The sequence below is a fragment of the Thunnus thynnus genome, chromosome 15, assembly GCF_963924715.1.
Source record: "Thunnus thynnus chromosome 15, fThuThy2.1, whole genome shotgun sequence".
Taxonomy (NCBI): domain Eukaryota; kingdom Metazoa; phylum Chordata; class Actinopteri; order Scombriformes; family Scombridae; genus Thunnus; species Thunnus thynnus.
In genome coordinates, this window is record NC_089531.1 from 7,813,173 (window position 1) to 7,825,221 (window position 12,049).

General features: G+C 42.6%; 1 protein-coding gene across 20 annotated transcripts in view; it reads right to left on the reverse strand.

Annotated features, from left to right (window-relative positions):
• Positions 1-1,230: 1,230 nt before the first annotated feature.
• LOC137198389 (microtubule-actin cross-linking factor 1-like) overlaps positions 1,231-12,049 on the reverse strand; it is a 236,432-nt gene continuing 225,613 nt past the window's right edge. For 8 of the 20 annotated variants that reach the window (XM_067612193.1, XM_067612190.1, XM_067612196.1 and 5 more), the window contains 8 exons: positions 11,507-11,524; positions 10,565-10,682; positions 9,219-9,281; positions 8,577-8,609; positions 6,502-6,719; positions 5,241-5,363; positions 3,865-3,967; positions 1,231-3,704 (listed from right to left, as the gene is read on the reverse strand). In XM_067612193.1, the coding sequence (XP_067468294.1) occupies positions 3,457-3,704; positions 3,865-3,967; positions 5,241-5,363; positions 6,502-6,719; positions 8,577-8,609; positions 9,219-9,281; positions 10,565-10,682; positions 11,507-11,524 (924 nt within the window). In that variant the 3' untranslated portion in view covers positions 1,231-3,456. The remainder of the gene's footprint in view (positions 3,705-3,864; positions 3,968-5,240; positions 5,364-6,501; positions 6,720-8,576; positions 8,610-9,218; positions 9,282-10,564; positions 10,683-11,506; positions 11,525-12,049) is intronic. The other 12 variants (XM_067612207.1, XM_067612205.1, XM_067612197.1 and 9 more) reach the window with 7 other exon arrangements.

Genomic DNA, 12,049 nt, shown 5'->3' on the forward strand with positions numbered 1-12,049 from the left:
TATTTTCAAGTTCTCCTTCTCTGTCTCACACAGACACACACACACACAAAGTAGGGCTGTGATTGGGAGCTTACAAATGACAAACACTCACAGAGAGGAGGGGGAAAGGAGACATTTGAAATTTCATATTAACACTTTCAACCGCAACCGCCACCGCTTCCTCTGTGAAGATCCAATCGGATGTGACCTTATCTCTTACAGGATAATTACCTAGAAACGTCCTGTCACTGCCTCCGAGTCTGTGGTCTGCTGTCAGCCAAAAGTGAATGTAGGCACGTACATGCACACATAAGAGAGAGAGACAGAGAGAGAGAAAACCTACCAATTAACTTGTCACATTAAAAAAAAAATGCACGCACATGTACACACACCCTACTTAAAAATCATATGAGAGACTTTTTATGTGCATACTGCATGTTTAAAACTAATAAAATACACTAAAATGACAACAAAACTATTTTAAATCATAAAAAAGAAAAACTGGATCATGTATAAGTATGCACCAAAAAAAATGAATGGAAGTTATGTAGGCATGATGTATGCACACCAACATATACCAAAAAAACAAACACAGTTATCACTCCGACATAAAACATGTCATTCAATGATAAATATACATATATATATATATATATATAAATGAAAAATGTGGGATAAACAGTAAAACACTACACTCACACACTCTAACAGTTATATCTGGAGTATGTGCACATTTTTAAGAAATGTGACGTGTGCACTGTGTTGCAGATCACACACAAAATAAAAAATATTCTATCAATGAAAAATACAAATAAAAAAAATGGCAAAATAACCGCTACAAAAACTTTTATGATAGCAGTATGTAAATGCAGAAATAAAAATCTGTTGTACAGAATGTGTCCATTAACTCACATTCTCTTCTGATATGACCATTATTTTATCAATGAGTCATTTTTAAGTCTATAAAATTGCAGAAAATTGCAGAAAAGTGGCTTTCAAAAGTTCCTAGAGGCCACGCTGATGTCTTCATGTTGCATGTTTAGTCTGACGAACAGTCCAAAACATGCAAGATATTCAATTTACTATCATAGAAGACAAAAAAACCCAACAAATATTCAGTGAATTTTGACACTTTTGCATCAAAACAATGATGATTTGACTCTCAGCTCTGATATATCCATCTTCTACATACAGCACACATACGTTCACACACAGTCACAGCAGCAAACAAATCAATGGCAAGAGACAGTATTACTGCAAGCATATTTTTAATACAAAAACAGAACAAAAAAATGTTTATAATTTTAGTTTTTTGTTTTACTTTTACACAATTGACTCCTAGTAACACCCCTCCCTCCCTCCATGTTCTCATCATCACACAGAGAGTAGCACAGCATCAAAAAGGTGGTGGACTCGTCTCCTGCACCCCGAATCCCCCCCTCCCCTTCCCCTCCCCCGCCCCCCCCCTCAGAGAGACAATAAATAAATAAAAATCACCTTATGATGTCTTCTTTCTTACTGTAATTTCACTAGGTTTTCATAAACTTCATCTCTTACACTGAGATAACACAGAGACAACTCCGCCCCGCCGACGACGGGACATTTGAAAAAAAGCCTAGAAGAAGAGACACTGGGGAGGGACATGAAGGAGGAAATCTGCTCTCATTGGTCCACTCTGCCCAGGTACCCTGTCATTCATATTTGTAGTTCTCTCTACATATAAAGGGCAAACCCCTTTGGTCATGGTCTGGGAAATGTAGTCATTAGCAAAAAAGAGAACGAAAAAACAAGGCTGCCACGAGAATCAGCGACCTAGTGAATAATGTAATGTTACAATGAAGTAGAAACACACTTTACACACAAATAATGTCAAAAGAGTGGAGCAGACATTTCCTTGGTACAAAAAAATCACAAATTCTTTAACCATAATACTAAATCACTCTCTGCGAATGGTGATATGACATGAAACTGAAAAATAAATAGATTTTTCTCTCAAGCTAGTTAACAAAAGTACAACTGGATTATAAATTAAACCAGAAAACAACGAGAAAAAAAAAAAGAAAAGACATTCGCAAATTAAAATTTTGCATACAGTGACTCAAGTCAATGACCTCTATAATTTCCTTGTAACATGTGACAAAAAAGACACACGATAACACACCACCTTGTGTGCGTGTGAGGGTGTGTGTGTGTGTGTGTGTGTGCCGCTGGGTTGCTAAGGGCAACTGCAGCCGTAGACGTTAAGGTGGAACTGCAGAGGAAGAGACAATTAGTGCATGCTGGTTGTCGAACTCTGTGAACACGGTCATTAACATCGGGTTAGGTTACACATGTTGTATATTGTCAGTAATGTGCTGTTAGTTAAGTGTGTCACCATAAAAATAGTCCTTTCTATTGCCAGTTTGTGATTTTTTTTTTTTGTGTGTGTCGGGATTGTTACGCCGGCATGTGACAAAACCACACCGCCCTTTGCTGAAATGCACACACAGGGCTGATCTTAACGTTCCAGCGGTCGGGAGGAGTCTGCTTTGCGGTGTTTGATTGTGTGAGTGTTTGCCCTCAGCTGCAGCAGCACCACGACCGCCACCGTCACCACCACCGATCCTCTGAGTCTGAGTTCAGCCGGTGTTTGTGTGTTTGTGTGTCTGTATGTGTGTGTATGTGTGTGTGTATGGGGCAGCGTTTCCCGCCTCCTGAGCTCTCCACATGTGGTGTCTTTGCCTCCAGAGATCTGCTGAGGTGACTCTTTTTCTCGCCAACCAGCCCATGGGGAAGCGACATGGCAGTCGTTGCATATTTTCTTTTTTAACTCATCGTTGAGGCATCTGGCCCACAAGCCAAAATAATAACCCACAATTCTTTTTTTTTTTTTTTTTTTTTTTCCTGAATGCCATTTGAGCTTTTTTTGTTTTTGTAGTCGTGGTGGTGGTGGTGGTGGATCCCACTCCTTACCCCGCCTCTTTGTTAAAATGTGTGTGTGTTTGTGTGTCAATGTGGTAAAAAAACAGTTTAAAGTCTTTCTCTGTTGCTCCGTCTGTGATCGGGACAGAAGTGTGTAACACAAAATAAGGCAGCATCACGTCAAGTCGGTTGGTGTTTGGTTCCACGCTGAAGGGGGAACGTTTGAAAGAAGAAGCAGGAGACTGGAAGGCAAACTGAGGTCACTTCTTAAAGGGGAAAAGTCGGTTTTCGACCCCACAGACTCAGAATCATTCTCCTCTTGTTTTCAGTCCGTTCATGACAAAAAGAGGAAAGAGTGAGAAGGAGATTCACTTATCTTATCCATCTCCTCCTTTCCCCTGTTAAATATCAATCATAGTGCACAAATTCTACACAAGCCCTATGGATGGATGTTGAGATCGGAGAGCTGGTACATCCGAGACGACCGACGATAGCAGAACATCCTCTGTGAAACGGAGGAGTAACGGTTCTGCTCCAGTCTCTCTGTGGTCTCATTCTCTCTGACTGGCTGGTTTTTTATTTCTTCGCAGACCCCGGGGTCTTTGGGCTGGGGGCCTTCTTGGAGATAGTGGGGATCTTGGAGGGTTTGGCCCCGCTGCCGGGTCGCCTCGGGGTGTCCGAAGTGTCAGAGCAGACGGAGCGAGCGTCCTGGAGCTCTGATGCGTCTGAAGCGTCGCTGCCGCGGCGACTGCTGGCTCTGCTTCCCGCCCGGCTGCCGGCCCTGCTGGTCGGACCGCTGGCTGTAGACGCACCTCGCTTCGGATCTGGCGGGAAGACGGGAGGGATGGAGGAGGAGAGTAGTAAGTCACAATATGTTCTAGTTTTTAAAGAGTTGCTAATAAGATTTTTCATTTAATTCCTACAAGACTGATTTCATTGAAGAGCATAAATGTGTCTTTAATACAAGCGTAACCGCCGTCTCACCGGTTCGTTTGCCGCTGTGCGTCGTTCCTCCGTTCTCTCCGGTCAGCGAGCCTCTGCTCGAGTGGAAGGTCGGCCTCTTCAGTTTGGACCCTGACGCTGCCCCCTGCAGGAGCACACAGGAAACGTCAGCCGAGGAAACCCACGCTGGAGCTGAGCTAATGTTACTGAGGAGCATCACGTTAGATCCACACTGCTAGTAACACTACAGGATCATATTATTCCTCAACAACATTCAGCACATCACAACAGATGGACAATGGACAAAAAACAGAGCTACAAACAAATATTCAACAACAAATGAATATTATACAAACAAAGACATTGTAAAAGACACATCTACAAACTAAAAAATGTTAGAATAGTTTAATTTATAACAAACTACAGGATGTAAAGCACTGAAAAAGGGCTGCAACTAATGTTTAGTTTCGTTTAGTTTCAAGTAATCCGCTGATGTTTTTCTCAATTCATTGTTTGTTCTATAAAATAGTAAAAAAATGCTTGTAACAATTTTCTAATGCTCGGGGTGATATAAATAATATATTAATAATATAATATTATCATATTGCTCTGATCTAAACCCCAAACATATTAGTTTACTACTATTTTACTACACTGAACACCGAAATCTGAAAAACTGAAATCTGAAAAGTCAAATCTTTCGCAGGTCAAACTTAATGCGATCTGTACTTTAAACCTTTTGTCTCCACCTTCTGGCAGTGAGAGTAATTACACAAACACTGTTGACGTCATCGCTGCAGTCCCCTGACGCTTTTTATGTGAGCTGGTCCCTGCTCTAGTCTACAGTCGCAAACCAGTCACCGTTAGTTGATGTAAATGCATCACTACTAGTGTGCCAGCATAGCAAAGTCACCACAGACACCAGATTTAAAAACTACGGTATCCTGCGAAATATAGAGAGATTTACCTGGCGGTGATCAGCGTTGTGTGAACTCGTTCGGTAATGGACGTTAGTTCCACACTCCAGCTCTAACAGCTTTTCTCACATTTAACTTTCGTATCCATTCAAAGCTTTCTTATAAGTATCAATAATTTCAGTCATATGCTGTTTATAATATGTTGTCTTTGTCAAATAACAACCATGTTTCTTTGCTTGACCATATCCTGTTTATTCTCAAATTAAACAGTTCAAGTAGAAAACTTTCCCTCAGGAGATGATGTCATTTTTCAGCTAACATTCAAACATGAAAACCACTGAAACTGAAGTTTCAAGGTTTAACATGAAAGCAGGAAGAAACATAACTTTCTACATGGTGGTATGTCAGCACCCGGGAGTGTGCGTTAGTGCATTAGCGCGTTCAGTGGGGGTGGGGTTTGGGTGGGACAGGGGAGGTGGGTGGTAGGGGTGAGTGTGTTACCTCGTGCCCAGGAGTGGTGTGGCTGTGACCGAGATCTGGGCAGCAGTGGCACTTGGTTGGCGTTGGAGTTTTACTGTGTGCCAGCCAGGGCTTGGCATAGTCACGCGAGTGAGTATGGGAGGACTGAAGGGAGGAAGGGAAGGGAGCGAGGAAGGAAGGAAGGAAGGGCGGAGGAAGGAGGAGGAGGAGGAGGAGGAGGAGGAGGAGAGCAAAGCAGCAAGGGAGAGAAGCAAATAAAGGAGGGAGGGAGTTATGGAGGGAGCGATTGGATAGCGAGGAAGTGCAGCGCAGTGTATTTTTGTGTGAGAGTGGATGGTTTTTTTATTTTTTTTATTTTTATAAACAGAGAACCCAACAATGCAGAAAGGATATTTTTGAAGCCAGGTTAGCAGGAGTTGAATGACAGGAACGAAGGGGGAAAAAAAGATGGAAGAAAAAACAAGAACAACAAATAAAAATCTCACAGTTAAGGATGAAGTGATTTTTGACAACAACAACAACAACAACTACAGCAACAGGAGGATGAGCAACCGACTGATGCAGAACATAAACCCATAAAACACACAAACACACACTGAGTCATCAATATCTGTCACACACACACACGCACACACATACTTAACAGTGACAGTAATGCTTTTACACAATCATCAGATGACAAACAGTGCTGACAAATGAAAAACATCACTAACATCATGACGTCTGACTCAAAGTGGTCGGTTTCTTGAAGTTTCTTCCGTTTTACTTTACTAACTCAAACATACAGCAGATGAGTGTTCAGACTGTCAGAGAGCAGCTGCACATGTATGTACGCTCTGAAACTGAAGTCCTGTTTAATCAGGTTAACGCCATCTTATCTCTATTGAGTTTACAAAATGTTTGCTGTAGCGTGGGATTATGTATAAATTATAAGTTTTATCTACATTATGATTTAGTACAGACCAAACTATACTACAAGTTTGAGTTTCCCATTAATGCGTCAGAATGATGCTTTTTGATAAATTGATGGGAAAATGTTCAAGAGATCTTTAATTCTTCTTGTAGTATTTATGTCATCAGCACAATTTTGTTTTCTGTCAGTGTTACAGTAAACCATGTTGTGTCTCAGTGTCTAAGTGTGAACATACCTGCTATTAAAATCATGGCCAATTTAAAACTAAAGCTGAAATATAGATAATATAAATACCAGTTCTCCTCTGTCATTAATACAGTGTAATAAGTGGACTTTATTAGTCTTAATCAGACTGATGTCAGCTCTTACCCTGGATGATGCTGAGGCTGTAGGCGTGGCAGGGGTGGAGGGGACAGAGGGGAGAGAGGCGCCGCTGTGCGAGGCTGAGGAGGAGGAGCGGGTGGGCGAGGCGTTGCGGGAACCCGGCTTGGATCGTCGGCCCCGGGAGCGGAAGGCGGCCAGACCCTGAGACGCTCCTTCGGGAAGGATGAACTTCTCCCTCAGCTCCAGGTTGGTGCGACCACGAGCTGGATAGAGGGACAGAAAGGAGGAGGAAAAAAAAAATGAGTTTGTTTGTTTGTGTTGGCTCATAGTTTTCCTCCAGCAGGGGGCGGCAGAGGGAGCGAGCACAGTGAGGGAGAGAGTCAGTGCTTCCTTGGCTGCAGACATCAGAGTCCGTGCTTGTTTCATTTGAGGCGCGTGAGCAGAGCGGGATGTTTGGAGGGGAGGGAGGGGGGTAGGGGGAGGGGAGAGGGTTGGGGTTGGGGTTTTGGGGGTCCAGGAAGTCATAAGTGCACTTTGGTTGAGTCGTTTTTAAAGGGGAGAGGTGAGTGAGTGCGTTTGGACTGAGTGCAAAAGGTAGGAGGAAATAAATTTATTTGATACGCAACGAAAGTCAGCAACTTTTTGGAGACACACTGTCATCGCCGCAGACAAATTCATCAACCAACCTCCTTTGTATATTTTTCTTGTTTCTGGCCAGAGAAAACATTTTCTGCTCTGGAGAGAGTTTCACAGCTGAGAGATGTGCGATGACAAAATTATGTCTTAAAGCAGCGACAAGTGTCTCCAGTTTTGTGAGAAATGACACTTAACTGAGTGCCACACACACTTTCATTGCGTATTTGCTTGAGAACATCTGAGGGTGGTGGGAGCTAAAGCACAGCCTCTCTTCTCTTGTTTTTTTTTTCAACAAGCCCTCCCGTTTGAATTCATTTTCACTTCTTGCTGCGAAGGAGCATCTCAGCTCTGCTGTGTATACACAGAATGTGTGTATATATACAGTATAAGTGGGGGTCATGCCTGGTTTATGCTTAGCGGGAGAGAGCCCAGAGATTCAGGGTTTCTCCCTTCTTCAAAAGACACTCAGCAGCATTCTCTGACAAAAAGTAGTGCAGCAGCCCCAGCAGACAACAACAAGCCTGGAGAAGCCAGCCACAAAGAGAGAAGAGAAGAAACTGAGGATAACAGAATGGCTCGGAAGAGAACAAAAATATACAAAAAAAAAATGAGAGAAGAAAGAGAAAATAGAAATGGAAGAGAAATAGAATGAAAAAAGAATGAAACATGGGAGTGTAAAAAATATTTTTTAAAAAAGATAAAGAGGGAGGAGAGGAGGGCTACAGCTAGTTGTAGCAGCAATGCAACTCCTAGCCTCACGGCCATCGTCCCTAGCAACCCAACAGCAAGGCCAGTCAATTAAACGGGTGCACCCTGCAATTACGTCGCCCCTCAATGCCAGCCAGCCAGGTGCACCCTGTAATTGTGTCTCCCACCAACCAGCCATCACATTTAAAAAGGAGCCGCGTTGGAAGCCAGCGTTATTAGAAACCCAGGCTGGCCACGCCCAGGTCTTAGACACTAATTCTTTCTATTTGCGCTCAAACAAGAGAACTAACGAAAAAAAGAAGATACATCTGTTGGCCGTGTTCATTGTGACGTGAAAACATAACGACATTTTTCAAAGCCATGCGCATTTTCTCCTTTTTTTAGTTTCTGCTGAGCATCTCCATCTGTTTTTTTTGTTTTTTTTAAAAAATAAACTCACCTTGTAAAATTTGGACATCATGAATTCATAATTTTTTTTAAAAAAGTCCTTAAAAAATAGAATGAAATAAAATCTTAAGACCAGGGTTTGGCCAAGTCCTGCTTTTGTTTTGTGAGTGAGGAAAGCATGACGCAAACGTGTGACACACAGACGAGACTGACATCAATGCCTATACACACAGACCTGACCACAGTTATAAACAGTACACACACGTATATAGACACACAAGAGGACAGCTGTGGTTTAAGATGGAGATGGAGACAGACAGCTGGATGAAAATGGGGGCGTGAAAAGAGATGGAGGAATGGAGTGAGAGACAGAGAGGAAGTGTAGATACCTCGGCAGCAGAAATAGCCAGGAGTGACTGTCACTAAGAGACACAAGAGACAATGTGAAATAACTGCATGCTCATGGAGGAATGAAAGGAGTCTCACACACACATATAAAGAGAAACACACACAAGATATATCTTCATAGACACACCCAAAAAAAACACACACAGTCTGTTCAGACTGCTTAAACAAATATATCAAAATTAGTCCTTTAATAACACAACTGTTGACACACTCAAAGACACACACACACACACAGCTGAGCAGGGGGGGGGGTCCGGACGAGTGTTAGTGACCCCTGAAACATGTGAACAGGTCAGGTTTTCAGAGCTTGCGTGAGCGGCGACAGCCAGGGGGGAGGGGGAGGGAGGTCAGGAGAGAGGAAGAGCAGAACAGTGGGGAGACATAACGTTAGTCAGGTGATCACAGTCAGCAAGGCACAGCAACAAGGCCAAACCAACGCACCAAACCAGAGAAGAAGAGAAGAAGTGGAGGGGAAAGATGAAGATAACGGGAGAGAAAAATAGCAACAGAGAGGCAGAGGAGGAAAGAGAAGAAATCAATAGAAGAAGAAGAGAGTCCAGGAGAAACAGATGACAGGCTATTAGGAGAGAGAGAAAGCATAAGAGATAGAGGAGAAACCCAACCTATACGAGATGAGATGGAGCTACTCGAATCGGAGCGGAGAATCTTAAGTCCTGGATGTTGCACTGGGGAAAGAGAAAAAGAGAGGGAGAGAGAAAGAGGAGAAGGGAGAGGGAGAGAACTGAGGACCATGCACCATGCAATACTACTGTTTTATTCAAAAAGAGAATGAAAAATTATAAGACAGGACAGAGACCCAAGAGACTGTGACTATTATACAGAAATAAAACATGTGACAAGTCGAAGAATCGAAAGACAAGAAGATGATGAGACCCTTCAGGATCGACAAGAGGACGAGCTCGGAGGGAACAGAGAGGTTCGGGGGGAAGAGAGATGGGAGAGAGAAATACCGCTCCGGAGAGCGCAAACAAAAGACACCGACTGTGGACGTCACTGGAAGGTAACGCTGGAGAGAGAGGTGAGACGGTGCAGCATTTTCCTGCTTCACCTGCTGACAAACAACTGGACAAACTCGGTTGGTTTTGCTGCTGTGTTTATTCTTCAGTGTCCTTCGTTGATCTGTGTGTCGTCAGTCATTGATGCTCGGTGCAGGAAGCACCTTCGGAGGTGTGTTTGCTTTTGTAAAGAGGGTGTGTTTGCATAAGCGTTAGAGCCCGACTGATATTATCAAGAGATTAAAGATGGCGCCTCATTCATTCCAATGAAAGCTGCTCATTTTTGAGCCTGTAGAGTATTAGAGTCCTTCTCAGGGCGAGCCAGCTGACTCCTAACACACATGAATAGCTGAAAAACTTTACTGATGATACGGACAAAGTTCTGCTGCTGGAATCGAACCCCGGATGTTGTGGTCATGTGGCATCAACCAGCAGCTACTGGTGCACAGCATCAAATTTGAGCTTATTGTAGATTTATTGGTATCTGTGTGTATGAATTTGAAGGCCAAAGGAATATTTGCAGTGATCAGAGTACAGTTACATGAAGGATAAACTAACACATTGGTGACATTTAATGTTTATTCTGTAATACAGGCCTGTCTCCATCACACACAACCTTTAGTGTTTACAATTTGCTGTTATTATTTCTAGTGTTTATTCTATTTTTCACTCGTAAAACGTCCCTCTTAGTAACTCATAAACAAACTCAAGGGATCCTTATTTAAGATTGGCCAATACATCTTTATCTGATTTTTGAGGCTCAAATATCCCTTATTTGTACAAAAAAAAAAAAAAAAAGAGAAAAAGAAAAAGGTATCGGTCGGGCTCTAATAAATTCATGTGAAAGAAAGAGAGACGAGGAGACAGAAGGTGTGATTTTGTGTGTGTGTGTGTGTGTTTGTGAATCTGTACTTGTGTTTGAGAGAGAGAGAGAAAGAGATCCAATCACTCACCTCTGCACGGATCATTTTTGACCAGGAACTCATCCAGAGCCATCCAACCGCCTCCGACTCTCACCATCACCGTGCTGCGCAAAATTCTCACCAAACGCAGCTGCTGAGAGTCTCCGAACTGAGGAGATATTGGGAAAAAAAAAAAAAGGAGAAGAGGGAGGAAAAGGACAAAGAGAAATGAGGAGAAAAGAGATAAGTGAACAGAAGAGAGAGAAAAGAGAATGAAGGAATCAGACAGAGGAAGAGAAAATCAGTGAGTAAAATATAAAGTCGATACATTGATTGCGTTTTAAGCCATCACACCAAGCAGCCTCATCTACCCAATCTAAACACACGATCTCTTCTACTCCATGCAACGACAGGAAAACCATGCACTAACAGAACTACAGAGAGTCAGTCCGCTGATTCTCAGCCCAGTTCACCCAGCCCACTACATTTCAGCATCAAGATTTAGAGAAAATCACTTCCATTTTTATTTAAAAAGTTTTCAGAAATCTCAGTTGTTTGAGCCGCCCAGCAAAGCAGAACTCCAAAGCAACACCAGCGCAGAAGGAATTTTTTCTGAATTTCTCTCCAAGCAGCTTGATTTCTTTCCCAGCTTCAGTCCAAAGCACAGTATATATCACCTAACCACTAATCACCACTTCAGCCATGTCAATGTCGCCTGCTTCACATTGTGCAATTTGTCACTCTCAACACCCAACATATCACAGCAGGAACACAAGTGGATGGTGAAACCTGCTTACACGTTGCAAAGCCACAACGGAGCACCGCCGCCTTCTTTTCAGTTTTTTTTTAAAAATCCTCATTCAGTGTTGAATATTTCAACAAAATACTTTTTTTGGGTAAGTATGTGAAAGCGGGGAATGAAGGGCTCTCCGTTGGCAGTGAACTAGGAAGCAGATTTCACACATCTGATCGCAGCAGCGGCAGTCACTTTACCTGGTTTCCGAGGAAGAACTACAATAAATCCGGCAGACACGGAGCAGAGAAACACAAAAGGAGAAAGAAACAGAGCAAGAGTGAAACAACATGTACTGACAACTGATGTTTTCTAATGTATGAATGGAGACACTTTATTTGTGTACAAGATCTTGTAAAAAAAAAACTTATATTTCATTGTGTTTTTGTGTTATTTGAGCTCAAAATTAGTCGTGTAAGCAAAAAGACGCCAGTGGACATGAATGCGTGTGGTTGTTATGACAGTGATGTAAAAATGCTTTAAAACTGCCAGCTAATGTTGGTGAGATAGTGATGGAGACAGCGAGAGACGAAAAGTGAGGTCAGATACAAACATGAGCAAAAAAAAAAAAAAAGACAAACACAAGGCAGACAGACAGACGGAGACACCGTGACGAAAACAAACTGGTGTAATATTAGTATCCCCAGTGTCCTGCAGCCAGACACTGGATATCATTACCCAGCGGATAATGATGGAGTGGACACAAACAGTAGTGGTAGTGATGGTTGATCCAGTAGAAACTG